The following is a 27,806-nucleotide window of genomic DNA, read 5'->3' as shown; positions in this document are numbered from 1 at the left end:
ATGCACTTTATTACCTGCTTCTCACTTGTGGTATGTTTATAGTTAGAATTGCATGTCATGCTTCCCAGGTTGCTTGGCCACACCCCAGTGGCATAAGAAGCCCATAGCGGACTGTGTTCTAAGTTGCATGAGCCCCCCCACCACTGAAGCCCCACTCCCCTCCAATTTTATGTGGGGGTTGGCACTACCCCCTCCACGCTGCCCCTTGCCTCACTGCTATGACCTCCTCCTGCCACCTCATGCCTTTATTATCACACCCGCCATCATTTCCTGGCCGACTCTTGTGTTTCTGCAAGAGAGGAAATAGCCCATCTACTCACTTGCCACCACAAGAACCAGCTGGGAAATGCTAGTGGGTGGTGGTGAAGGTAGGAGTAGGAGGCCGGAGGCAGTGGCAGGAATAAGGCAGCAGTGGCACAGAAGGTCTAGTGCCAGCTCTCATATGGCATTGGAGGGGAGTGGGGGGCTTGATGAGGGCTGATAGGTGAAGGGCCCTCAGTGATCATAAGGGCCCTCCTTATGAGCAGGTGGCTTGTGTTCTTTGAACACATCCACATGATTATAGTTACGCCCCTGCCACACCCGCTATACATTCACAAGCATGTCCCTATTTTCATCAGTGAAATAATGGAAGGTATGATACTAATGGGATTCGGCACTTACTGATGTCGGCAATACGATTTTTTTGGGCTTTGCTTTGTAGAGGAAGATGACCTTGAATTGAGAATGAAAGGTTCTTATGAAGATATGTGGAAAAGTACTTTGGGATCTGGACTGGTAGAGACCTTTCACTTCCACTACCCAACACACTGGGAACCAGAATTGAATGCTCACCTGCGGGTACATGATTGTTGTTGGAAATATTTCTTCTTACTTAATTCTTCTAGTAATAACACTCAAAACTGGAGTAGAAAATGTACTTTGCTGTACTCAGTGGCAGTCATAAATACTTCCTTGATCTCTCTTTCCTAGTTCTAAAGCCTAGTAGACAGCTGGCTTTAAATGTCCAAGACATTCTTGCCGGTAGTACTTTCCTGATGAAATGTTTTTTCTGGATGCTGATGCAAGTTGCGTCGTCTCCCATGATAAGCACCAGCAGAAAAGAGCCATCAATATCCAGTGCAGATACCGGTACCAACTAGAAATGCACATTATTTCCCCAGTGACTTTCATGATGCTCTGCTCCGAACCCTTCATAAGCCATCAATTTCAATATAATTCAATGAAAGAGTTTACTTGAGGTCAGAAGATAATAAATAATCAGGCAGGGGAGCAAAAGGCAAGCAGCATAGCCCAAGACAGGAAAAAGGTTGAGTTCCAGAAACAAGAGCTATGAGCAGAAGTTCAAGGTGGGAAAGGGGTGTCAGGTTCCAAAGGCAGATAGTGAAGATAGTTTCTGGAAGCCCTGGATTGAGATTCTTGGGCAGCTCACATGCAAAACCTTCCTTCTCTACCACAAGCAAATCAGATGTCAGAGGAGAGGGAGGGTAAAATAGCTGGTTTAATTTCAGAGCTGACTGATGCTGATTATATAATTACTTTTACTCCAAATTGCTGCCCATCTAATGCAATTATCTTGATAATATATGTATAATTTCAAAGTTTCAATTAGTTGATGACACTCTATATGCAAATCCTGTGAGTTTTAAATGACAAGTTATTTAAATTGCTACCCTATATCAGCTTCAGCTTGGGATATTGAATCTCTAAAACCAACCATCTTAAAAATAATGTTATATTAAGAAGAAAAATAAACTGGTCACATTGTTTTCTTATGCTTTATGTTAAAACATAACTTTCTTTTCAGCATTGCTCAAGTAATGGGGGAAAAGAGAAGCAAAATTTCTCTGCATCCTTGACAATGCCATTGAAATTACTTTCTCCCAGGCAGGAGGTAAAAGTAAATCTTCCTGTGTCAGCGGTAAGTTTTTAACTCATACATACTGGAATGGATCTTGAAAGAGTGGACTGAGAGTGATACATTGCGCATGGAATCCTGAAATCCTGGCAGAATCATGAATCCTGACAGGTGAAAAAAAATGAGCCTCCTTAAGAGCAATGGTTGACCAACAGAGCAAGAATGCATGGATGCAGCAAGATAGCAGCCTACCAGAACCCCCCAACTAACTGCACTGGTGCAGTGGGGAAGTTGCAACTTTTAGCACCCTCCCCTCTCCCAGGAAGCCCTCTGTGCTTGAGGGTTACAGAGTCCTCAGGGATATATTTTTGGGTGGCACAGAGGGCTTCCTGGGGAAAGGGTGTCAAAAAATTGCTACTTCCTCGCTGCACTGGTGCAGTTAATTGGGAAGTTCTGTTGGGCTTCTCTCTCACTGCATTGGTGCATCCTTGGTCTGTATGTCAGCCAATATGCGAAGACTGCAGCACCAAATGGTAATTGTTGTAATAATAAAGCCAGAACATTTTATTAAAGACCTAGACACCAATTAGTACACCATCTTCTCCCCTTTGTTCTAGTTCTATCCTTACAATAATTTGCATTCACACAGTACTTTTTAACTACACTCTACATGTTTCACATATATTTACAGAGCTAATATATGTGAAGCATGTTGAGTGCAGCAAACAATGCTGTGTAATTGAAAAATACTGTTAGGATAGAAAAGGAGTAAGGGGGAAAAGATGGTATATATAGAATCTATATAGAAACTAGGGATGTGTACAGAACCACTCCTCGGTGGTTCAAAGCCGGCGGGGGAGGGTGCACTCACCCCTCCCACTGCTTTCCCCCTGCCAGCAGTGGTATTTTTAGCATCCTGTTGGGGCAGCAGCTTACCTTCCTGCTGCGCTCCTTTTCTGGACATTACCAGAAGTTGCCAATGCACCTGCGCACACTGGCACGGGCACACGCACGTAACGCACACCCAGGCGCATCGGCAACTTCTGGTAATGTCCGGAAAAGGAGCGCAATGGGGTGGCAGGGAGGTATTCTGCCGTCCCGATGGGATGCTAAAAATAACAGCGCTGGTGGGGGGAAAGTGGTGGGAGGAGTGAGTGCACCCCCCCGCCCTTAAAGAGGTACTCCCGCTGGCTTTGAACTTTGAGCCGGCGCTGCGTTCGAACCGATTCAGAGGCCTGCAGAATGGCCTCCGAACCAGTTTGTGTACATCCCTAATAGAAACTCTGTACATTCATTCAGTAACATTAACCCCAGATAGGGACTGAGGCTAAGAGTGCCTCATGTGCCTGCATCAGTCCCTTTCAGTTGTTTTTAGTGTGCCCAATGAATCCCCATGCGGAGATGACATCACAGTAGCAGGCTCTTCCCATGTTCATCATACCTCAGCATGTACAAAGCAGGGTTCCCTCCATGACAGCAAACATTTCTACCCACAAAAGTCTTTTCAGACCTTACAATAACTTACTTACTTACTTTATTTATTTATTTATACATACATACATTTATATCCCACTCTTCCTCCAAGGAGCCGAGAGCGGTGTACTACATACTTGAGTTTCCCTTTCACAACAACCCTGTGAAATAGGTTAGGCTGAGAGAGAAGTGACTGGCCCAGAGTAATCCAGCTAGTATCGTGGCTCAATGGGGATTTGAACTCGGGTCTCCCCAGTGCTAGTCCAGCACTCTAACCACTACACCACGCTGGCTCTCTTGTGCATAGATCTCTTATAAATGTGCATAGATTGAGGTAGAACCTGGTGCTGCAGTTTTGTCCCCCGCCCTGCATAGGTATTGTGGTAAACATCTGAAGGAAATTCTTGTGCTGCCAAATACAACCACACACATACACTGCTAATTTTCAGTAGAAAGATTTTCTATAGCTACTGCTGTTTTTCATCATGTGGGGGTGCATTTGTAAAGAAGAACCACCAGAAAACTACAGAGATGTTTCATTTTGTGGAATTTTCTAGTTAGAAATGATCATGCAAACTGATCTTAAAAAGTTGAATTTTTGGCTTTAGAGCACAATGATAAGTATTGATTTTTAAAAATTCTTTATTTTCAGGATACTAGTTTGGAACTCAAGTTACGCACAAAAACCTGGTAAAGTATCACTTTTCTGGGGAGAAAAAGCCATTCAATGTAGGCCAAATTATTATTATTATTATTATTATTATTAATATATAACATAACATAACATAACATAACATAACATAACATAACATAACATCATATAATATAATATATTAATAAATAATATTATTTTTCTGGAGAGGCCCCTTTGCAGTACAAGAGAAGCCACTGCTTAGTTAGCTGATGGATTTGGGTCCTACTTTGGAGCCCCTGGCTTACCTAGAAACTTGGACAAGACTTTCACAGCTCATGCAGTGCCAGGACAAGAAAGCTCTAGGGTACAGTAGAATTTCTGGAATCAGCATTACATGGCATTCCAGGGTTGCATAAAGCCCCATGCATGCTATTGGGCTTCAGAGGGAAGATGAGATCGAAAATCACTCCTAGGACCAGTGCAGCATTAGCTACACCAGTGCTTTGTTAGTCTGGATTTCACCTATTTTTCCATGTGTGACAAAGTTTATGTGTATGTGCAGAGGTGCAGCTAGGTAATTTTGGACCCTGGACCTAATGAACTTATGGGCCCTCCCCTGCAAAATAAGCATTATCTATCTATCTATCTATCTATCTATCTATCTATCTATCTATTTCACAGTTCTCATGCAGACCTTTTGGGTCACAAACCAACTTGAGCATAGTGCATTGTAAAAAAAAAATGTTTATGTAACAGTTTGTTCCACTTTAACTGGTGTGAAGTACTCTATGGACAGATATAACTCTTTCTGGCAGTTTTACTGCAGTAGGGAAAAATTAATTAAAAATCACAGGCTTGACCAATTTCCTTGAAATAAAAATTCACAGTAGCCATCTTGGGCTACATGTGTGCCCAATTTCCAAACCCTAATTAAAAACAAAAAACAAAAAAACCAAACCAGTAAAAATTAACAGATTGACTAATCCACTTCAAGGACTACAAAGTGTCCTACATCTATGTCCAATTTCAAAATTCTAGGCCAAGCCATTCTGGAAAAAAAGGGGTATGTGTGAAAAGGGGATGATGTTTACTAGGGGTGTGCAATTCGGGTTTTCGGGTGATTCGGCTCAGACCCGAACCGAATCACCCCTGTTCTGTTTTGTGCCCGAATCTGGGTCACCCGAATCACCCTTGATTCGGTTTGGATTCGGATTTAATCTGCATCTGAATCGATTAGGGGGGTAAAAAGGGGCCCAGGGGCAAAATTTTGGGGTGGGGTGGTAGTGCCCAATGGGTAGAGTCTACCACCCCAATTTCAGGGGGATTGGGCAAAGCCCTGATTTTTGGTGAATTTTTGAAGTTTTAGTGACTTTGGGGCAGTTTGGGGGCATAGCATGGGATCTGGGCAAAAGGAGTGGGGTGAGGTGGTAGTGCCTAATGGGTGCAGGCTACCACCCCAATTTCAGGGGGATTGGGCAAAGGGCTGATTTTTGGTAAATTTCTGAAATTTTCATGTCTTTGGGGCACATTGGGGCAGATTGGGGCAGAAAGTGGGGGCTGGGGCAGAATAGTGGGGTGGGGTGGTAGTGCCTAATGGGTGGAGTCTACCACCCCAATTTCAGGGGGTTTGGACAAAGGGGTGATTTTTTGAGAATTTTTGAAGTTTTAGTGACTTTGGGGCAGTTTGGGGGCAGCAAGTGGACCTGTCCCAAAAAGTGGGGTGGGGTGGTAGTGCCTAATGGGTGGAGGCTACCACCCCAATTTCAGGGGGATTGTGCAGAGGGCTGATTTTTTGGGAATATTTGAAGTTTGGGTGTCTTTTGAGCAGATTGGGGGCAGAAAGTGGATCTGCCCCAAAGGAGTGGGGTGGGCTGGTAGATAGTGCCTAATGATTTTTCTGAGGTGTGAATTCTCATTGTATCATAGCAAATGAGATTTTTTTTCAATTAGACAACTCTCATGACCCCACTTTCACTTTTTCACACTCTCTATTACTATGAATAATATGAGGAAGTAATCAATTTGGCACACTTCACCTTATGAAGACAAACCTCATAAAAATAAATTCACCAAAATCCACCCCTCTGCCCAATCACTCTTAAATTGGGGATGGGTGGTAGCCTCCACCCCACTCTTTTGGGCAGATCCACTTGCTGCCCCCAAACTGCTCCAAAGTCACTAAAACTTCAAAAATTCTCAAAAAATCACCCCTTTGTCCAAACCACCTGAAATTGGGGTGGTAGAATCCACCCATTAGGCACTACCACCCCACCCCACTATTATGCCCCAGGCCCCACTTTCTGCCCCAATGGCATGAAAATTTCAGAAATTTACCAAAAATCAGCCCTTTGCCCAATCCCCCTGAAATTGGGGTGGTAGCCTGCACCCATTAGGCACTACCACGCCACCCCACTCCTTTTGCCCAGATCCCATGCTATGCCCCCGAACTGCCCCAAAGTCACTAAAACTTCAAAAATTCGCCAAAAATCAACCATGAACCGAATCACCCGAATTTTTTGGGTCCGAAATTCGGGTGATTTGGCTCGTGCCCGAAAAATATTGGGGGACATCGGGGGTGATTCGGTTCAGCCCCGAATCACCTGAAATTGTTCGTTTCGGGCACAGATCGTTCTGTGCCCGAAATTTTTTGCACATCCCTAATGTTTACCATTTTTTCTGAAGGTAATGGGCAAATTCCTCCACATGGGGATGGAATGATAGTCCAAGCGGGGCCTTCAGTTCCAGAAGTTTTTGTAATTTTTAAATTATGAAATAAGCCACTTAGAATACTTTAAAATCAATGGCTTGACCAATCCTCTTCAAAATATTAATTGTAAATCACTCAGAGATGTATGTTTTGCGCAACTGGAAAAAAAAATTCTATACACAGAGTCATGATAACCTGTCCAAATCTGTGTCAAATTTCAGAATTCCAGGCCAAGCCATTAGAGAAGGGGTCCTCTTTTCCCTTGGGAAACATCATGGGGTCCTCTAGGAGAGTTGGGCACATGGACCTAGGCCCCCACTTCCATGCCTAACGGTGCCCCTGTGTATGTGTAATGTGCACATTAAAATCATGTGAGCACTTGAAGTAGTATTTCCAGGAAAAGCTTTTCCATGATTCTCGTCATTGTATAAACTGGTCTTGAGAATTAACCTTGTAAAATGTCATACCCCCTGACATTTCACGGATGAAAATAGGGATGATATCACCTATTTTAGATGAAGGTGATAATACCTTCATCAAAGAGATGCTGATTTTCATAGAGATGCAGAGATGCATCATGAGATGTTGATTTTCACTGCATGCTTTGCTGCTATATTCCTTCAGTATCTCTTTCTTCATACATGTTGCAGCTCAGAACACCTCGATATACGTTTGGGATTTGATCTCTGTGGAGAGGAGGCGGCTTTTCTACACAAGCGAAAGAAAGTGGTTGCTGCTGCTCTGAAAACTGTCTTCCAACTAGAAGAGGATCTGTTAGAACATGAGGTATGAGAGGGCAGGGTAGGGGAATCTGGGGCAGTGAGGAAGAGAATGCCTTGTATTAGTAATATCAGTTTTTGTACAGCAAATGTAACCAGATCCATATTTATGTATACCCTAATAGTGGCTTCACATATTACAAATGTGCAGAGAGGAATGATAAAGAGTAAATGTTGTTTTAAAAAGAAACAGCATTTCTTTTAAAGCATTTTTTAATTTCTTTGTCCTTTTAGCATTTTTCAGTTGTGTTGTATGCAAATCAGTGTAGCTGTAACAGCACCATACTAAATGTGCACACAGGAGGAAAAAACAAACAGAGCTGTATGTTGGGGAAGTGTATACCAGAAGAGAAACAGAGAAATGTTTATACCAAACTAGCCCTGCTGTGAAACCATTGCTTCACTTCTCAGTTATTTCCATCTAGATCTTTTTTTGACTCCTGCCAAATGGAATGGTGATGAGGGCAGGGGCTGCTAACCTAGAACTCTTCTTCTTGATGTGCTCACTTTTTGTGTGGAGAGGTGTTTTGTTTTTGTTTTTTTAATGCGGGAACAGTTAATTCTTTTTTAATGAGTTAGAATATTTATATCTCACCTTCTGATTCCTCAACAGGACCTCAGAGTGCCTCACATACATTCATTAAAATAACATATAAGACACAAACCAATAACATTTTAAAAAGAGTCACGCTAAAAGCCATGATACTAAAGAAGGGGAAAGTAAAATAACAGTAGGGGAAAGAAAGAAACTGTGACCCCCTACCCACAGTCTGATGTCCTGGAAAAGTGTATACTATGTAATATTATTCCATTGCATATTTAGATTATTTGTTAGTTACCCTTACCTTACAGACTGTAGTGGACAGAGAGGAGGAAGCAATTTAGGATCCAAGCCACTTAGACCTTTCTAGGTCAAACCCCCCCCACCCCTTCCCCATCAGGTGTCTGATTTCAAGCCATCTAGAATGCAGCTGATTCCACAGAAAAATGTATGCTCTCTGTCTGTGTGTTTTGTGCATGCACAAATGAGTATGTGTCACTTAATCTCCAGTGCTAGTATTTGTGCCTTCCCTTATCTGGTGAATGCCTCTGACTTCGATGTGAGTTTTGTATTTGTAAACTGATCTCCACACTCTCCCTTCAACAACAGCTAATGAATTCCTGACAGGTGTATTGAGAGAGAGGGCATTGTTATTAGTAAAGGAGCTGATCTCTGGTTTAGTTGACACATGTGAGGCAGACAGCTGAGCAACTATTGAATAGGATGTATGTGGTGTGCTTCTCTCTGGCACAGGAATTATTTGCTGGGTTAACCTACTGGTTAATGACTCTCTGTAAAGGGGCTAATGCTATCTCAACTGAGATTATGCCCCATGGAAAGAAAGTGCTAATAGAAACATTTTGCATATATACACCATTTTACATAGATATGTATATTTTAAACAGGTTCCAGTAGTGGCAGTCATGGCAACTGGTGGTGGATGCCGAGCAATGACATCTCTTTGTGGGCAGCTCTCGGGACTTAAGAAACTTAATATTTTGGACTGCATAACATACATCAGCGGTACCTCTGGCTCAGCTTGGTGAGATTTTCAGCATGGAATGAGAAAAGGGAAATTGATTGATTGATTGATTGATTGATTGATTGAAATTTTCTTATATACCGCTGCCTTCAAAGACTCTAGGCAGTGGACAACAATACCAATACCAATTAAAAAATTAATAAAATAAAATAAAGGGCAAACACCCGGCGAAACAGATAGGTCTTAAGAAGGGCCTTAAAAGCAGCTAGGGAGGGGGCCGAACGAATCTCAGGGCGAAGAGTGTTCCAAAGAAGAGGGGTGGCCACAGAGAAGGCCCTCCTATGGACCTAGGCATCATGCACTACACCAGGGTCTGGGACACTAAGGACATCTTGGTGTTCCTTGCTGCAACAAAGGAAAATTATTCATTCATTATTTATTTATTTATTCGGTTTTTGTACCACCCTTCCAAAAATGGCTCAGGGCAGTTTACATAGAGGAATTATAAATAAATAAGATGGATCCCTGTCCCCAAAGGGCTCACAATCTAAAAAGAAACATAAGATAGACACCAGCAACAGTCACTGGAGGTACTGTGCTGAGGTGGATAGGGCCAGTTACTCTCCCCCTGCCAAATAAAGAGAATCACATGTTAAAAGGTGCCTCTTTGCCAAGTTAGCAGGGGTTTCATAAGAAGCACATGGTATATAATAAACACTATTACCACGCAATTCACATTTCCTGAGCAAGGCTTTTTCAGGAATGGAAGTACAGTGAAAAATATCCCATCGGGACATTCAAGATAGAACCATCCCATATTATAGTCTCCATAGAGCCAGTACAAATGTTACATAGAGGCAGGGAAAACAAATATTAGTAATTGTACTTTTGCTACTTCTGTTCCTGATATAAAATGTAAAGAAGGAATTCCATAATCTTCTGGGGCTCATGGATGAGGCTACAGGTACCACTTCACATATGATCACACAGTCATGGAAACCAGAAGCACGACTCGTCCATGCTTCTATTAATGCTTCTATTTCTGTGTAACAGCCTAATTCTTGGCAAAACAAATATGGATCTTTTACAATGAAGTAAGTGTGTTTGTATGTATGAATGTGATCTTAGTATATTTATCTAAGTGTTTTATTTATTATAACCCTTTGTTTAGGACCATGTCAAATTTATATGAAGATTCTAATTGGTCCCAAAAAGATCTGGGAAGGCCAATTGGTGAGGCCAAGAAACACCTGACAAAGAACAAGACCAACACTTTTTCTCTGGAGCATCTGATTTATTATCAATGGGAACTGAGCCAGAGGGCTAAGGAGGGCATCTCCACTTCTTTCAATGATCTGTGGGCAGTGGCTCTTGAGGATATCTTGCATGATAAGGTATGTAACTGCTGGAACTTTTTCAGCTGACTAGACAGTAATAAAAAGCAGCTTCACATGTGCACTTCTGTGCTGCTTTTTGTTGGTATAGTATCTGCATATGTTTTTATAAAAATAGGTGTGATTAATTCCTTCTCATTTGGAGTTGTAAGGGCACACTTAAGATGAAAAGAAGTCCAAAAATACATGTGTATAATCTTTTAAAAATGGCATAATTTCTTCCTGCTCAAAATTTGTTTATCTCCTTTTAGTGCATCCAAATGTCTTCTTTATAAATGTAAATGTTTGAATTTTGTTTATTTATTTAAGAGATTTTCACCCTGCACCTTCACTGTAGTCCAAGGACAGCTTAGAATAATAAAACCATGTTGTGTTATTTCTTATTGATCATCATTAAAAAACAACAACAAAATCATGCATTAATTGGAAAAACAGGCTAGAAAGAACAAATTCAATTCAAATTTGGTCATTAACCAGCAATGTGCAAGTATGCAGTGTTGAATTCCAAATCATTACTTTCTCTTTGATTTTCAAGCTCCTAATGTATTCTTCTGTTTAGGTGCATGATTTTAAACTTTCTGATCAGCAGCGGGCTGTGAATCAAGGGCAGAATCCCCTACCGCTCTATTTAGCCCTTAATGTGAAAGAAAACCACATTTCTTCCTTTGATTTTAAAGGTAATTCTTATGAGTGTAATTGTAACTCAAAAAATGGGATGAAAATGATAGTTGTTTTTCTTAACACTTTCTGCCAAGTTAGGTTTTCTATATCCGGTAGTGTAGGCTCATGTAAACATTGTGAGCTCCATATGTGAGATTTCAAAACAATCCAAAGAGGTTACCATTTGTAAGGAGCTCAGTGGCAGTCCTGAGCTCATATTAAAAGGAGTCATCAAGTGTGAGCTAGGGAAGAGGGTGTGTAGCTTTCCTTGCTGCAACTATCTTAAATGACAGGACAAATTACTTAATGGAATAGTAGCTTGTCTCATTGGTGTTTGGGGCTTCAGTAGCAAAGAAAGCTTGGGCTATATGTGCAATTCTTTTACACGAGTATGAACAAATATTTTGGATCATGACCTTGGTCTTGGTCCAGGAGCCGTGGACTTACTTGATGACTTTGGTGAAGTTTCTCTCTCTCGACTTCACTTTCTGATGTATAAAATAGAGGCCTCACCTACGGCTTATTGTGAGAATGAATGAGATATGCTAATAATTATACTTCCCTTCCCCGATCTCAGGAGAATGGGTTCAAAACCCACACTTTGTAATCTTGAATAAATTGGCATTTGTCAGTCGAACTTGCTCACAGAGTTGAGAATAAAATGTACACCACTCCAACGTCTATGAGAAATGCTGGGATGAAAGTATGACAAAGAAAATGCATATATCAAATAGTACTCCTTTATATGTGGGCTTAGATGTAGCACTATCTCTCTGTTTAATTCTCTTAAACATCTCCTTTGCTAATCCCATGTGTGGCAGCTCTCGTGAGAGTTCGCAAGCGAGCTGCCAGGGAAAAAGTGAATTGGCAGGCTAACGGCCGCCCAGTCAGCCGGCTGGCTGAGAGAAAGTGGTGCTGGGGAAAGTGGTGGCTGGGGAGGCAGGAAGGTGGTGGCATGGGGGAAGTAGCAGTGTGGGAAGTGGGGAAGCAGTGTGAGGTGGGAAAGTGGCAGGGGGTGGGAAGGTGGGGGGAAAAATGACAGAGAATGGGGGAAGAGCTGAGGGGGTTAGGGAAGGGGAGAGGAGAGGGGAGGGCCAAGAATGAGGAGGGGGGGCTGAGAAGGGGGTTAGGGAAGGGGAGAGGAGGGGGGAGGGCTGAGAATGAGGAAGGGGGGCTGAGAAGCGGGTTAAGAGCCAAGAGGGATGGGGGAGGGCCAAGTACAAGGGCAGAGGAGGGGGGAGAACTAGAGGCGCAGATGCTCAGCACCCAGGCCAGCTAGTTATATTTTCAGGCTTGTTTTCACAATTAGATAACAAGTGTATTGACTGATACTCTGTTCACAGAATGGTGTGAATTTTCTCCTTATGAAGTTGGTTTTCTGAAATATGGTGCATACATTCGCTCAGAAGATTTTGGAAGTGAATTCTTCATGGGACGACTAATGAAGAAGAACCCAGAGTCCCGTATCTGTTATTTAGAAGGTAATTGTCTTAAGTGCCTATGGAGGGACGTGTTTTTATCTCAAAAGCAAAGTTACATACTTGGTTTATAGTATACAGTACTAAGATACTCAGTTAGAATTGTGTACTAATTATTATGAAGAATTTAAGGAAATCCTGTCAAAGTAAAGAGATTCCAATTGGTCAACAGTTCCCCCTCCCACAAAGAGCAGCCTTTGTAACGTATTCTTACAGTGGCACCTTTGAATTCTTGGAGTATGTACTGTATATAATTTGAACTTTTCTATTTGTGTTTTTGCAATTGCTAAATGATTAATGACTATGCATAAACAAACAAACAAACAAATGTGCATGTAACAATTATACATCTTATACACCAATTCCTCATTCATTCATTCATTTATTCATTTTTTAATTTGATTTATATATCACCCTTCCAAAGGTGGCTCAGGGAAGTTTACATTGAAATAAAAAACAATTAAAATGAGATTTATTATTTATTTTTATCCTGCTTAAAAGGATTAAGTGGGATTAATCCTGACTCCAAGGCAGTAGCGGAGCCTGACCACCGGTGGCCTGTGTGCAGCCGTGGCCCCGCTGACCCCGCCCCGATGTCAGATGTGGGGGCTAGCCACGCCCCTGTGTCTGACGTCAGACGCAGCGGGGCATGGTCTGGCTCCTGAACGGAGCCTTGAGACTCCGTTCAGGAGTTGGAGTTTAACTCCTGAAGGGGCTGCGTGGCCCCCGCTCGGGAGCTAAACCTGCACGTCCGCGTCTGATGTCAGACACGGGGGAAATGTCTTTGAACCCGTTGGCCCAATGGTGGCTCCACCCCTGTTCCAAGGGTTTTTGCCTGCCCAACAAAATCATCAGGGGATAGGGCCTTCTCGTTGCTTTTTTTTTTTTAAACACACACTAAAGACTTTTTTATTTTCTCAGGCTTTTACCTCCTAGAGGCTACAGGTTTCTCAGCCTTCTTGCATTTGTTTCTTTTTAATTGTTTCTTGGTGTTCTGTTTTTGTTTTAATTTATATTCAGTATTCACATAATAACATAGAACAGTATCACATAATAACACAGTACATTTAACAATCATATTTTCCAAATATCACAAGAAAATACAAAATCAGATCTAGTACTGTTAATATAATAAACATAAACTGCCCAAATATGGTGAAACTGTAATTCTATTCTCACAGCCTGCATTAATCTAACCTTATCAGTGATCTTTTCTAAGAGTGCAACTGACCACACCTTATTATACCACTGCTCAATTGTTAAATGACACAAATACTTCCATTGTTGAACAATTAGTGTTTTCACTGCCAAGATTTAAAAAGTTACAAGTTCCTTATTTTTTAACTTGGCATTATTTCCTACAAATATATGTAATAACCCTAATTCTGGAGAACACTCCACATTTTGTCTCATTATAGTTCTTATTTCTCCAAATATTTTTTGCCAAAAACATACCACCTTTTCACAAGCCCACCACATGTGATAAAATTTTCCCTTTTGCTTACACCCCTGCCAACACTAAGCAGAATAATTATGAGAAATATATGCTAATTTTACTGGAGTTAAATGCCACCGATGTAAAATCTTCCATTGTAGCTCTTGCATGGAAGCTGACAGGAATCCCCCAGACTTCCATAATGATTGCTTGCCATTTACTCTCTTCTATAGGACTTCCCAAATCCATTTCCCAAATATCTTTCAAAGCTCTTGCGGGGGTCCCCTATTTCTAATTGTAACAGTAGTATATAAATTTTGGAAACTACCCCTTTTGGCTGATCCTGATAAGACAGAATTAATTTTTCAAAATGTGTAAGTGACCGAGTTACTGAATTTACTGTCTCTTTATTACTCAAAATAGATTTAATTTGAAACCAAAATAACCATAGTAATTGATAACCTATCTGATGCTCAATCTGTTCCCTATTACATAATCCCTCCCCATTAAAAAAAACCCCTGACTCTATATAACCCATAGTTCCATAAATCCAGTTGAATCAAAACATATTTATTACCAGGGTCAAATTACACCTTTCAAGGTTCCAGATATGGAAGAAAAGATAAGGAGTTGATGGGTACTATTTCCCCATTAACACCTTTAAAGTTTCTTGGTGTTTTATAGTTGTAATGTTTAATTAATTTTAAGGTTTTAAATGTAACCTTTACAGAATTTTATTGTATTTTAACTTTTGTAAACTACCTTGAAATGCATTATGAAAAGTGGTATAAAAACTGAACAATAAATAAAATAACTAAAATTAAAATTACAATTAAAACTAGATAATATTAAAACTAGATATTATTAAAAGCCAGGCTAAAACGATGGGTCTTCAAGGCTCTCCTGAAGGCTTTCAAAGAAGACAATCCTCTTATTAGGGGTGTGCACGGAACTGCCAAACTGCGGTCCAGCAGTGGGGTTGGGGGTGGCTTTAAGAGTGGGGGGAGGGTTTACTTACCCCTCCTGCCGCTTTCCCGCTCTGGCACTGTAATTTCAGTAGTAATTGGGGTGGCAGGATACCTCCCTGCCGCCCCTTCCCCGCTGTCACTCTGAAAAACTCCCAGGAGTCATTTGCGCGCGCGCACATTGTGTGCGCGCTTCATGTCTCTGTGACGTGCACACGCGCAAAGGACTCCTGGGAGTTTTTCAGAGCGACAGCGGGGAAGGGGCGGCAGGGAGGTATCCTGCCGCCCCAATTACTACTGAAATTACAGTGCCAGAGTGGGAAAGCGGCGGGAGGGGTAAGTGAACCCTCTCCCTGGTCTTAAAGGCACCCCCCCACCCGAACCGGACCGCCCAGGTCCGGACCAGTCCGGAGGCCTTTACAATGGCCTCCGGACCGGTCTGGGCCCATCCCTACCTCTTATATCCACGGGAAGCACATTCCGCAACCTATGGGAAACAGCAGAGAAGGCCCTTTAGAAGGCAATGGTAAGATTCCACTTTTGTAGATTCTACTTTTTTCATGTAGTTAGGTTGAGATAATCTATTACTGTTAAATGTCTGGCTTATGAATAGTTGAGTGGGAAGAAATGGCGCCAATACGAACTGATTTATCTCAATCTATTTGGCCCTGCAGCATTATGGAGCAATATTCTTGCTGTGAATCTGCTTGATGGCTGGAATAAACTGAGCAGTACAGATGAAGCTTGGCAGAAACTTATTCAAAGCAAAATAAGGAACATTGGTATGTATTCATGTTGGTTTAAAATGTAAGTGAACAGACACTACAGCAAGAAAGCACTCTCATAAATCCTTACAGAAGTACATAAGGTTATTTGTTGTTTGCTTATATTCATATGAACACAGCCACAGCCAGTGTGTAATCAGAGAAACAGAAGAGATTAAAGGCAGTGTAGTGTTGTTTTTGGTGTGGCATGTCTAGACTCTACACTACAATCTTATCTTTGTTTGATAACAAGTTCAGCTGTCATAGCTTCCCCTCAAAGACTTTTGGGATGTATAGTTTGGTGAGGTGCTAAGATTCTCTTTTAGAAATCCCTTAATCCACCCTCTTACAGAACCACAGTTCCCAGGAATAGAGAGCTTAAATCTAGTGTAGATAGAACATGTGAGTCAGAGAAAGAACTGGTGTACATAAACAACTGACATGTGAACCTTCAAATAATACTCTGTGGCAGTTGTCTCCATGTTATAAAATATTATTGTACAACAGTGCAAACGTTGTAGAGATTGCATGCAGTACATATACATGAACATGAGAGATGCTGAGGTGGCATGGAATGATGTACACAATAGGTGAGTGATGTCTGGGCTTTAGTTATTCTAGAAAAATCTCATTGAAAAAATCCAGTTGAAGGAATGCTAGGGTCATATTTAGCCTCTTTTGATGTCTAAGTGCTCTGGCTGTCACAAGTATAAAGTTTTGAAAACTCTTTCCATTATGCTATTTGTAAACAATGCTACACACCTGCTTTAAGAAAAGAAGCAGATACACAGACAGAGGAAGACAATTCAATATACTATGAGGCTGTTCTCATGAGCAGCCAAGCTGGGCTGACCTTGACTACCCATGAGAATTGCTGGGATCCATTTCGATCCTGGTGGTGCTGTGGTGCCAAACTCAGCACCAAAGCCCAGTTCTTAGCTCAGGTTAAGGGTGCAAATGCACCCTTAACCTGGTTGCTGGGATCATGTGTCAGTGCGGGCAGCTTGCAGACACAGAGATGGGGGCCTAGAGCATCCGTCCCCTGGTGGAATCCCCCAGTGCACTGTACTCAGCTTGGTGAGATACCTGGAGGCCAGGTCAATGAGTTCCGGCCTCTGAGTGATCCACCCTGCTCCATGGAGCAGCGCTGATCGTGCAGGAGCGCACTCTAATCTCCCACCAAGCACAGCATGATCATCTTGGGGGAGGGAGGCAAGGTTTGCAAAGACTTCTCCCCACCCGCTGGTAGGTCATATGAATGGCATCTATATATGATTCATGGATTATCATCTTCATTGTTACTTATTTAATTGTTTTTCTCTATTGCTATTGTGTCATAATGTAGCAACAAGGCCTGTCTTTTTCCTCTCCTCATTTCCCTTTTGCAGAGAAAAATCATGTTCGACCCGAAAGCTCCACCTACTTAGGAACCTCTTGGATGTGTCCTGATGGGATGCTCTGTAAGATTATAAAGGACGTTTTAACTGATCGTCCATTGCACCATCATGTCCATAACTTTCTTAAAGGTTTCCATATGCATAAGGACTACTACCAAGGGAGTCAATTCTCTACGTGGAAAGGTAACTACCACTTCTTGTCATATTTTGTACTGGTACTCTCTCACTAGCTTATCCAGCAGCTTTTTGTAGTGATGCTAGAAAACAAATATCTTTTCTTTACAATTCTTGTGATTTAGTTAAAAAAAGCCTAGGGTTTGTTTAGTATTCAGAAGACCACTGTGGGTTTGTTTTTTTAAAGATATATTTATAAACACTATTTTCTGAAACATTCTTAGTGCTATTTAAATATATAGGTAGGTAGATAGGTAGGTAGAGATCTTCAGCAGGCATAAGATATGTTCCTCATGCCTGTCTTCCCTTTGCTTCTGGTGATGTGTATTGTCAGTGAACAGGTTTATGTTTTGCTTTTTTTTCCTTTAAAAGGAACTTAAATTTACCATACTGCTTTCTGTCTTGGAAATTCCATGCAACAGAGACTGTTCTCAGCTGCTGTGTGATAGTGTGGCTGTGGCACATGATGGTGTCACCTCTCACTTCCTTTGAAAAGCACCTGTGAAAGAAGATGTTCCTCAGTTCCTCTTGAAACATTTGTGAAACTTTCATTGATCAGAAAAATCAGATTGGTTTACATGATTGCTTTAACTACACAATCTGCCTTTCAGACTGTCAACTGGACAAATTCCCTAATCAACTTACTCCATCAGAAAATGGCATCTGCTTGGTTGATGCTGCATATTTCATCAACACGAGTTGTCCCCCACTCTTGAAGAAGGAGAGGAAAGTGGATGTCATCTTATCATTTGATTACTCCCTGGACACCCCTTTCCAGGTCAATTTTAATTTGTTGCTCTGAAGCCACCTGCTTTCCTTATACACTTTCCAGGATTCATAACATTTATTGTAGAGCAGCTATTACTTAAACATTGGTCAACTTTTAAATCTTCATTCTTAATATTGAGTTGGGAGCAAGTTAAAGGATTATTATTATTATTATTCGATTTCTAGACTGCCCTTCCAAAAATGGCTCAGGGCAGTTTACATAGAGAAATAAGAAATAAATAAATAAGATGGATCCCTGTCCCCAAAGGGCTCACAATCTAAAAGAAACGTAAGATAGACACCAGCAACAGTCACTGGAAGTACTGTACTGGGGGTGAATAGGGCCAGTTACTCTCCCCCTGCTAAATAAAGAGAATCACCACGGTGCCTCTTTGCCAAATTAGCAGGGGATGCAGCAGCTTTATAAGTCATTGTACTACAATGTAGAAAAACAAACACCTGATGTTGGTTCTTAACATTTTGAACATGCAAGACCCTACTTGTGGATTTGGTGAAATGTTTTAGGATTACTCTCAACTTTTCACTCAGTATGGAGGCTTTTGTTGTATCACTGGCAATGCTTGGTTATTTTTCAGCACTGGTATATCCCTTTGCATTGCCCATGCCTCTCAAGTATGTATCTTGCCTCTGTCAACCATGCCTTTACAGTAGACTAATATCCCATTTGGTTGCTGGTCTTGTGGTAGCTGATGGGTGTGTGTGTGTATGTTGTGAGTCTTTGTGGGCAGGGTGTTTTTTAAAATGAAAAACAGGCTATAAATACTAAATAACAACAACAACAATAATCCCTCATAGTCTTTGCTTCTCAAAAGCTGGCCCACAGAACACCTAACTGGTCTCTAAACTCCCTCAACCTAAAATTTTGATGGAAAAGCAATTTAAAGGGAAACTTGAAGGAAAATATTGCCAAATTCCTCAAACTGCTTTTTCAACTTCGGGAAGTATTTTTTTTTTTAAAAAACACCTTGGAATTTTGTTCAGAGATGGCAATTGCCATCCTTTCTTCAGAACCTGCAGAAAATCACTGCCTCAGGGCAGTGTTGGAGCTTCCTTTTAAGTCTGCAAGAGCCTCACAGCAGATCCTTATGGAAGCAGTACATAAGAACATGACCCAAAGCCCATATGGTCCAGCATCCTGTTTCGCACAGTGGCCCACCAGATCCCACTGGAAGCCTACAGGCAGGAGTGGAGGGCATGCCCTCTCTCCTGCTGTTACTCCCCTGCAACTGGTACTCAGAGGCATCTTGCCTCTGAGGCTGGAGCTGGCCTATAGCCCTGCGACTACTAGCTATTCATAGACCTCTCCTCCATGAAGTTATCCAAATCCCTCTTCAAGCCATCCAGGTTGTTGGCTTTCACTACATCTTGTGGCAGAGAATTCCACAAGTTGATTATGCATTGTGTGAAAAAGTACTTCCGGTTGTTGGTACTTTCTAGTACTTCTTAAATTTAGTACCTAAACTTAGTACTTCCTAAATTTCCTGGCAGTCAATTTCATGGGATGACTACTGGGTCTAGTGTTAAGTGAGAGGGAGAAGAATTTCTCTCTAACCACTTTCTGTGCACCATGAATGATTTTATAGACCTCTATCATGTCTCCCCACAGTTATCTTTTTTCTAAATTAAAAAGCCTCAGGTGTTGTAGCCTTGCCTCATAAGGAAGGTGCTCTAGGCCTCTGATCATCTTGGTTGCCCTCTTCTGCACCTTTCCCACTTCTACAATGTCCTTTTTTAGATGTGGTGACCAGAATTGTACGCAGTGCTTCAAGTACAGCTGCACCATAGTTTTGTATAAGGGTATTACAATATTAGTTGTTTTATTTGCAATCCCCTTCCTAATGATCCCTAGCATGGAATTGGCCTTTTTCATAGCTGCTGCACATTGAGTCAACACTTTCAACAAGCTGTCCTCCATGACCTCAAGAGCCCTCTCCTGGTCAGTCATCGACAGCTCAGATCCCATCAGTGTATATGTGAAGTTGGGGTTTTTCGTCCCAATGTGCATCACTTTACACTTGCCAACATTGAACCACATTTGCCATTTTGTAGCCCACTCACCCAATTTGGAGAGATCCTTTTGGAGCTCCTCACAATCTGTTTTGCATTTCACTACCCTAAATAGTTTGGTGTCATCTGCAAATTTGGCCACCTCACTGCTTACCCCTACTTCTAGATTATTTATGAATAAATTAAAAAACACTAGTCCCAGTACAGATCTCTGGGGGACCCAACTTCTTACTTTCCTCCATTGTGAAAACTCTCCATTTATAGTTACTCTCTTTTTCCTGTCCTTCAACCAGTTACCAATCCACAGATATACTTGTCCCCTTATCCCATGACTCCTAGGTTTTCTCAAGAGTCTTTGATGAGGTGCTTTGTCTAAAGCTTTTTGGAAGTCCAGGTATACTTTGTCAACCGGATCACCTTTATCACACACCTGTTGACACTCTCAAAAAACTCCAAAGGGCTCATGAGGCAAGATTTACCTTTGCAGAAGCCATGCTGATTCTCCCTCAGCAGGGCCTGTTCTTCTATGTGCTTAACAATTTTATCCTTGAAAATGCTTTCCATTAATTCGCCTGGAACAGACGTTAAGCTAACCCGCCTGTAATTTCCTGGTTCGCCCCTAGATCTCTTTTTGAAAATCGGTGTTACATTTGCTACTTTCCAGTCCTCTGGTACAGAACCTGATTGTAGGGATAAGTTATATATTTTAGCAAGAAGGTCAGCAATTTCACATTTGAGTTCTTTGAGGACTCTTGGATGGATGCTGTCTGGCCCTGGCGATTTGCTATTTTTAAAAAATTTTCAGACAGTTCAGAACGTCATCTCTTGTCACTTCTATTTGACTCAGTTCTTTAGCCTCCATCCCTAAAAAGCCTGGTTCAGGAGCAGGTATATGCTCAGTATCCTCTGCCATGAAGACAGATGCAAAGAACTCATTTAGCTTCTATGCAGCCTCCATATGTTCCTTAATAATCCCACTCCCTCATTGTCTGTCGGTCCAACCGCCTCCCTGGTAGGTTTCCTGCTTCTGATGTATTTAAAGAAGTTTTTGTTATTGCCCTTGGTGCTTTTAACTAAATGTTCCTCAAACTCTCTTTTTGCCTCTCTTATTGGCACCTTGCATTTCTTTTGCCAGAGTTTGTGTTCCTTTCTGTTCTTTTCATTTGGACAGGCCTTCCAATTTTGGAAGGAAGTGTTATTCTCCTTTATGGCTTCCTTGACTTTACCAGTTAGCCATGCTGGCCCCCTCCTGGACTTAGTGCTACCTCTTCTCTTTTTTGGTATACATTCTAACTGGGCTTCTAGTATTGTGGTTTTGAGTAACTCCATGCATTCTGGAGCGGAGTGACTCTCCTGATTTTCCATTTCAGTTTTCTTTTCACCACACTCCTCATTTGGAGAAGTTTCCTCTTCTGAAATTCAAAGTGTCTGTGTTAGACTTCCTTGGTGATTCTCTCCCTGCATGTATGGTGATTCTCTCCCTTCATTTACCCAGTCTATGTGTGGGTAACTGAAGTCACCCATTATTACTGCCCCATCTCCCCTTGACGCCTCCCTGATTTCCTCCTGCAACTCCCAGTCACTGTCAGCATTTTGATCTGGAGGGTGATAGCACGTCCACAGTAGCACATTTCCTTTCAGGCCTTGTATTGTCACCCACAGGATTTGGGTGGAGGACTCTGGTCCTCCTAGGTTTTCTAGCTTGATGCGCAGTCTACTGTCTACTATCATGACACCTATTGCATTTCTTCTTTCTGTTTGGTTCATTCATATTCCTGTAACTGGTTACATGATTTAGTATGTGTTAATGCAAGGATAGCCTTTATTTTGTTTGGGTTCTAAGGATCTTCTCTCTTTTAATGCTATAGTCTATAGAACAAACAGAAAAATACTGCTTGAAGCAAGGAATTCCTTTCCCCAGGATTTTACTGAGTGACGAAGACAAGAAGAATCCAAAAGAGTGTTACCTGTTTGTAGATGATGAGAATAAAAATGCTCCTATTGTGCTTCACTTCCCACTTGTGAATGATACATTCCAGAAATTCAAAGAACCAGGTAAATTTCATGTTTAGACCTACAATATTTAGTCTTGTAACATATCACATAGGAGTAATGTAACTTTAGGGCAGGAGTGAGCAAAGCTTTTGGAAAATCTGCATTTCAGCGTGATAAGGATGATAAAGGGCCTGTGGTTCCATGGAAGAGCATCTGCTTTGCACCAGAAGATCCCAAGTTCAATCCCTGGCATCTCCAGGTAGAGCTGAGAAAGAACCTCCCCTGTTAGAAGCCGTGGAGAGCCATTAGCAGTCAGTGTAGACAATACTGAGCTAAACAGACCAATGGTCTGACTCAACATAAAGAAGTTCCATACAGGACTGGTACAACTTCAAAATGAGTGTGTGAAAGACAAAAGATATCAATTCTACAATATCTGTAGAATTGGTTTTATTTTAAGGAAATCTCCAGATTATTTCTGAAGCCAGGGGCGTACCAAGGTTGAAGTGGGCCCGGATATAAGAGTTTAAAATGGGCCCTTTGCTGCCTTCGTCTCCTTCACCTTCAGCTAGGTGCAGAACAGATCTCAGTACACGGGGTGCCACTGGGACAAAGAAAAAAATGGTTGCCCTGCCCCACTTTAATATAAAATCTTCCGGTTAGTTGAATCTATGTCCAGCACTAAAAAACAAAAAACCCAGAGTTCTTCCAGGGCAGACCCCCCCCCCCACACTCTACTCAAGTCCTATCAGTCTTAACCTCCTGTACACCTCCTGTAACATCCAGCCTGAAAAAGATAACTTCATTGTTCACTTGTGATATTTTAATTGGTCCCAATAAAGTTATTACCTTACTTTGGATGTTTCCCCTTAATCAACCGATGGCCACCTATGATTTTTGTATGCTACTAAAAAATAGTGAGCCTGCATGGAATTGATTCAACGCCCAGCCCACTCAATAATCTGCATTTGAGCCCTCCTCTTGAAGGAAGATGATGAACACTAACAGGCTGTTTTTCTAGAACAACACTAGACATTACTTTAAGAGAAACATTTGGGGAAGGGCGGGCGAGGTAAGCGATTCCAAACACTATGCTTAAAACCCAGTCACACATACTTAGAAAGCACTTTACGTAAAGAGCATCATGAATTTCACTGGTGGCGCTTAAACATCACAACCTACAAACACCCCGTGCCAGAGTCCTCAAGCCCACTCCCACCTCATACAAGCCATGAGCAACTCAATGCTCGCCACGCCTTCTGGGCACATTGACCAATCAAAACACCACCTTAGGTCACGTTGGGGAGGTTCTGCCATCCGGACTTCTGCAGAGTCTGTCCTTTGAATGCTGTGGTGCACCTAGGTAGTTCTGGAGTCTGGATATAGAGGCCTTTGGAAAGCCCCCCCTTGCTGGAGCCCCCCCGCAGCATTTAAGCATTATCCCCCTACTTACACACACAGAGACACACAGTGACACACGCAGAATTTTTAACACATGGGTTCTTGGGGGCACAAACAGCAACTGCACTCACAAGAATATAATAATACAAAACAAGTATATTTATGCAAATATTCATTAGCAGAAACACTAGAATACTATGGAGGGCTTTCTCCATAAAGTTGTGTTAACTGTCTTGCCCAATTGCACATTGCATGAGGTACCAGTTAGGAACATAGGAAGCTGCCCGAGTCATACCATGGGTTCATCTAGCTTGGTACTGTCTGCACTGACCGGCAGCAGCTCTCCAGGATTTCAGGGGCCCTATCCCAACCCTATCTGATGATGCCATGGACTGAACCTGGGACCCCCCTTCCTTCTGCATGCAAAACATGTGCTCTTTTACACAACTAGAGCCCCGTGATCCCTAACAGACAAACATACACCCTAATTAACACAGATTAGGGATTCTAACATAAAACAAAAAACACTGGAAAGCAGAACTGCACAAACACCTAGTCAAAGGGAACTATGCTGGTAATGAACACCAAGGCTGAAAGCTAAGCAATTAGCACAAGGCCAGCCATGGTAGAGATGTGTTTGTTTTTTTAAAAACTCAGGCAACTTCCTATGTTCCTAACTGGGGCCTTGTTAAATTAGTGGGAATCATCAACTCTCTGTTGCCAGTCTACCCAATGCCTGCTTCTGCTTTAACATGCCACAGGGCTCTTTGTCTGCTCTTTGCCCCTCTGCTCTGATTCCCACCCTCTCTCACCCAGTGCTGCTGCTCTTCTGCTTTGGATGTCAGCCAGCCTTCAGCACCAGACTTCCACTTATTTTCTTTCATCCACGTGCAGAATGAGTTTTGTTTTGGGCAGCAGTATCAAGGCAATGTGTGCACATTTTGTGTGCCATTATAGATACAAGTGTACACACACATATCCACAAATATGAAAGAAAACATGGATTTCACATTTTTTCCTTTCTTCCACTTCACATTTGCACGTATATCTCAACCAATTGATAGGGGACAGATTCAGTCCTGAACAAAAATAAATTTTTGTTCATCCCAGTGAACACAGGTTTACGATGGAGTAAGTTTATGTAAGATTCCATAGGTGCTGCTATGAAGAAACACTATTGTATGGTGTGTGGTTTTTTTAGTTTATGCCAGCCAACCTTAATAATGTTTAGCAACTCCAGTACTTTTTTCATAGCTAAAATAAGGAGTTTAGTCTCCTTGTCTCCTGCACTCAGTACCCCACTTAGTTAAAAGCCAGTGTGGTGTACTGGTTAGAGTGTTGGATGAGAATTGGGGAGAATTGGGTTCAAATCCTTCTATACTCAGCCAAGAAGCTCAGGGGATAACCATAAATGAGATACTCTCTCTCATCCTAACCCACCTCACAGGATTGTTGTAAGAATAAAAGTAGGAAGGAAGAATCATACAAACACTATCCTGAGCTATGCCAGTGCCATTTATGCTAAACAGAAGGAGAAGTCACCCACCAGTAATCGGTTTAGACAATCTCTCTCATGCCTCCCCCCACTAATTTGATTTCAAACCAGACCACAGAATGGAATACATGGAGTCATCCCAGTTTCTTAGGATTTAAGCATTTCTGGTGCAGGAGAGAAAAGCAGCTTAAAAAAAAAATAAAATCTCCATCATCAATTGATTTGCAAAGTCTTATTTTGATGCAAGTATCTTTTTTTAAAAAAGCATTTATTTATTATTTATTAAGCCCCTTATCAAATGGATGACTCAGCCTGAAAGATCCCACATTGAACACCAACTCTACCTCCATCATGCTTACTTTTAAAAATTTCTTTTACCTTCCATCGTTCCTCCCCTTCTTGTGAGACAGCAGTACCAAGGCAGCCCCCATCCCTTTCTTGTCATCTCTCCCTCTTTTTTCATTTGTTTCCTTCACATTCCACTTGTTCTCTCGCAAGTCTCTCTTACCGTCCTCCACCTGCCTTGCCTTCTTGAGGGTCAGTCAGCACAGCAGAACAAGGCGATTATGCAGCCCTCAGGCAGTTTCTTTTCCTTCACATTCTTCTTCCCCTCCTCCCCCTGCCTAGTACAACTTTCATTTACTTTACCCCCTGCCTTCTTCTGAGTCAGTCTGTCGGTGACACAAACAAGGCTTTTATGCAGCCCCCAGGCAGCCTCCAGCACCCTCTCTTGCTGCTGCCGCTGCCGAATTCATGTGTTTTTGTGCTTGCTGTATCTGCTTGACGTCACTCAGTTATCATGCTCTCAGTTTCAGTGAGTGAGTCTGTGCAAAGCATGGCCAGGAGCAGCCATGCTGGGAGGCAGGCAGGAGGCCAAAAGAAAAATGAAAAAAAGTGGGTACTGGGCCACTTTGCTGCTGCTGCCGCAATTTTTAAAAAAAGGGAAAGAGAAATGGGGGGGGGGGGAGAGAAATGGCAAGGACTGGCCTTGGGGGGTCCTCAGAGGCTGTGGGCCAGGAGACATTTGTCTCCCTTTGCCTAATTAAGGGTACACCCCTGCCTGAAGCAAAAACTAAACTTAGAGCAAGAGATGTGGAGATGGTCCACAACATGACCAAATAAGCGAGTGGGGTGTAAAGCCGGCCTCCCTGTACTCCTGCCTCCCGCCTGCCTCCCTGTACATAAACAACTTTGATCTCTTGGCTCTGCCACTCGCTCAGCACACAATCGGTGCCACAGCAAGTTGCAGAGCAGGGAGATGGATGATGAAGTCCTTCAGCAAACCTCAATGCACCGCACCAGGAGCATGGTGCATTGAGGGATCCCCCCTCAGCTGTGAGCTCTTGCCACCCGGCTCTGTGTGTGTGTGCGCTGCCTGCACATATGACCCCCCTGGAGTTAAGGGTGAACTTGCACCTGAGGTAAATTCCTAGGCTTGGGGCTGAGGCAGCACTGGGATTGGGCTCGATTCAAAGCCAGGGCTTGGCTGCCTGTGTGAATAGCTTCAACATTTATTACAAGAGTACCTTACTCTGCTGTTCTGGATTTGACTTTCATGGAGTCAAGTTCTTTTACTTCATGACAAATCAACAATTCACAGTGTGTTCTTGAGACTCATCTCAACTCAGGCTGGTGCGGTTTTCAACCTAATCCCAATTAGCACATAGAGACTGGCAGTGTGAAAAGGTTTGACTTGGGCCCAGATCCACCAGCATATTTGGTGGCGAATCAACTCTAAACCTTTCTCCAGCTTTTATGATTCAAAATCAACTACAAACAAGACATGCTATAAGAATGGGTGACTCTTCACAGAACCAGTCACTTGTTTCAAATGACTTCAACAACAAAACAAAAGAAAACACCCCAGGTTGGTTTATAAGTTCCTGAAGTTAGCCTTAAGCATATTTTCAGAAGTATCTCCTAAATGAGATAATTAGATGGTTTCTGTTTTCTCAGGGGTGGAGCGCGAGCAACCAGAGATGGAAGAAGGCAAAGTACTGCTTGCTGGCTATTGCTGGCCATACCACCTGATGAATTTCACTTACACAAAGGAGGACTTTGACAAACTCCTGAAGCTGACTGATTATAATGTCCAGAATAACAGAGACTTGATACTTCAGGCTTTCTCCATTGCCATGGAATGGAAAAAATGTGGGAGGCAGTGAAATTAAACATCCAACCCACTTGATCTCCTTTAACTCTTTGCCTGCTCCCGCTTGCTGCTATTAGGATCTCAACTGTTGCCTGACTTCTCTGTCCTGGTATACCATCAACTCTTTTGCTTTTCCTTTGCAGGAAGAGAAAGGTTGATAAGTCAATGCCATAAAACCTAAAATAGCCAAAGGCTGCAGACTTATTAGAAAGTACATTCTATTTAACTCCATGAAACTTACTTCTCAGCAAGCAGACTTAGAAGTTTGCATAAGAACTCTATAATGGAGAAATTTGTCTTGCTTTTGCTTGTCTTCTTTGCTTCAAAGGAATCTTAGCATCAAGGAAAAACAAGCTTGTGCCTTTTTCAAGCACTTAAAAGATACTTTGGGAAAAAAGAGGGGAAAGAAGTCTGGGTAAAACATACCACTGAATGCTCAAGTCAGGCATATATATAATCAGCCGGTATTAGAACTTTGTGTACTTGTTTGCATGATACATTCAGTAACAATGATTGTGGTCATAAGCTATATGTAACATGAGCACTGGCAATGGCTGAGGGGAAATTACTTTGTGCCAGTGCATGCTATATTTTTTAATGTCTAGCCTGCATTTGGTCTGCATTTGAGATCTGATTCTCACAAGACACGCTCCTCAAGGCCAAATTACTACAGCCACAATCACTATTACAATTTATATACTTTTCAACATAAGTAAATACACAACC

At 42.0% G+C, this 27,806-nt stretch overlaps 1 protein-coding gene across 1 annotated transcript; it reads left to right on the top strand.

Annotated features, from left to right (window-relative positions):
* Positions 1–815: 815 nt before the first annotated feature.
* On the top strand, positions 816–27,806 carry LOC128335058 (cytosolic phospholipase A2 delta-like). Its single transcript, XM_053273234.1, has 13 exons — positions 816–840; positions 1,808–1,921; positions 3,984–4,021; positions 7,323–7,458; positions 8,898–9,034; positions 10,146–10,368; positions 10,928–11,045; positions 12,372–12,509; positions 15,581–15,688; positions 17,059–17,250; positions 17,853–18,019; positions 21,906–22,092; positions 26,885–27,806. Exons 2-13 carry the CDS (start codon positions 1,862–1,864, stop codon positions 27,091–27,093), a joined length of 1,713 nt encoding a protein of 570 aa, XP_053129209.1. The 5' UTR covers positions 816–840; positions 1,808–1,861; the 3' UTR covers positions 27,094–27,806.

The sequence above is a fragment of the Hemicordylus capensis genome, chromosome 1, assembly GCF_027244095.1.
Source record: "Hemicordylus capensis ecotype Gifberg chromosome 1, rHemCap1.1.pri, whole genome shotgun sequence".
In the NCBI taxonomy this organism is placed as follows: Eukaryota; Metazoa; Chordata; class Lepidosauria; order Squamata; family Cordylidae; genus Hemicordylus; species Hemicordylus capensis.
This window is presented reverse-complemented; position numbering and strand designations above follow the sequence as displayed.

Bases quoted from the DNA above. Each gene is read 5' to 3' on its own strand.
- LOC128335058 (XM_053273234.1), top strand. From the start codon at position 1,862: ATGCCATTGAAATTACTTTCTCCCAGGCAGGAGGTAAAAGTAAATCTT. The intron at 7,459-8,897 runs GTATGAGAGGGC...TATTTTAAACAG, and splicing joins AGGATCTGTTAGAACATGAG to GTTCCAGTAGTGGCAGTCAT. The intron at 12,510-15,580 runs GTAATTGTCTTA...TTGGCCCTGCAG, and splicing joins CCGTATCTGTTATTTAGAAG to CATTATGGAGCAATATTCTT.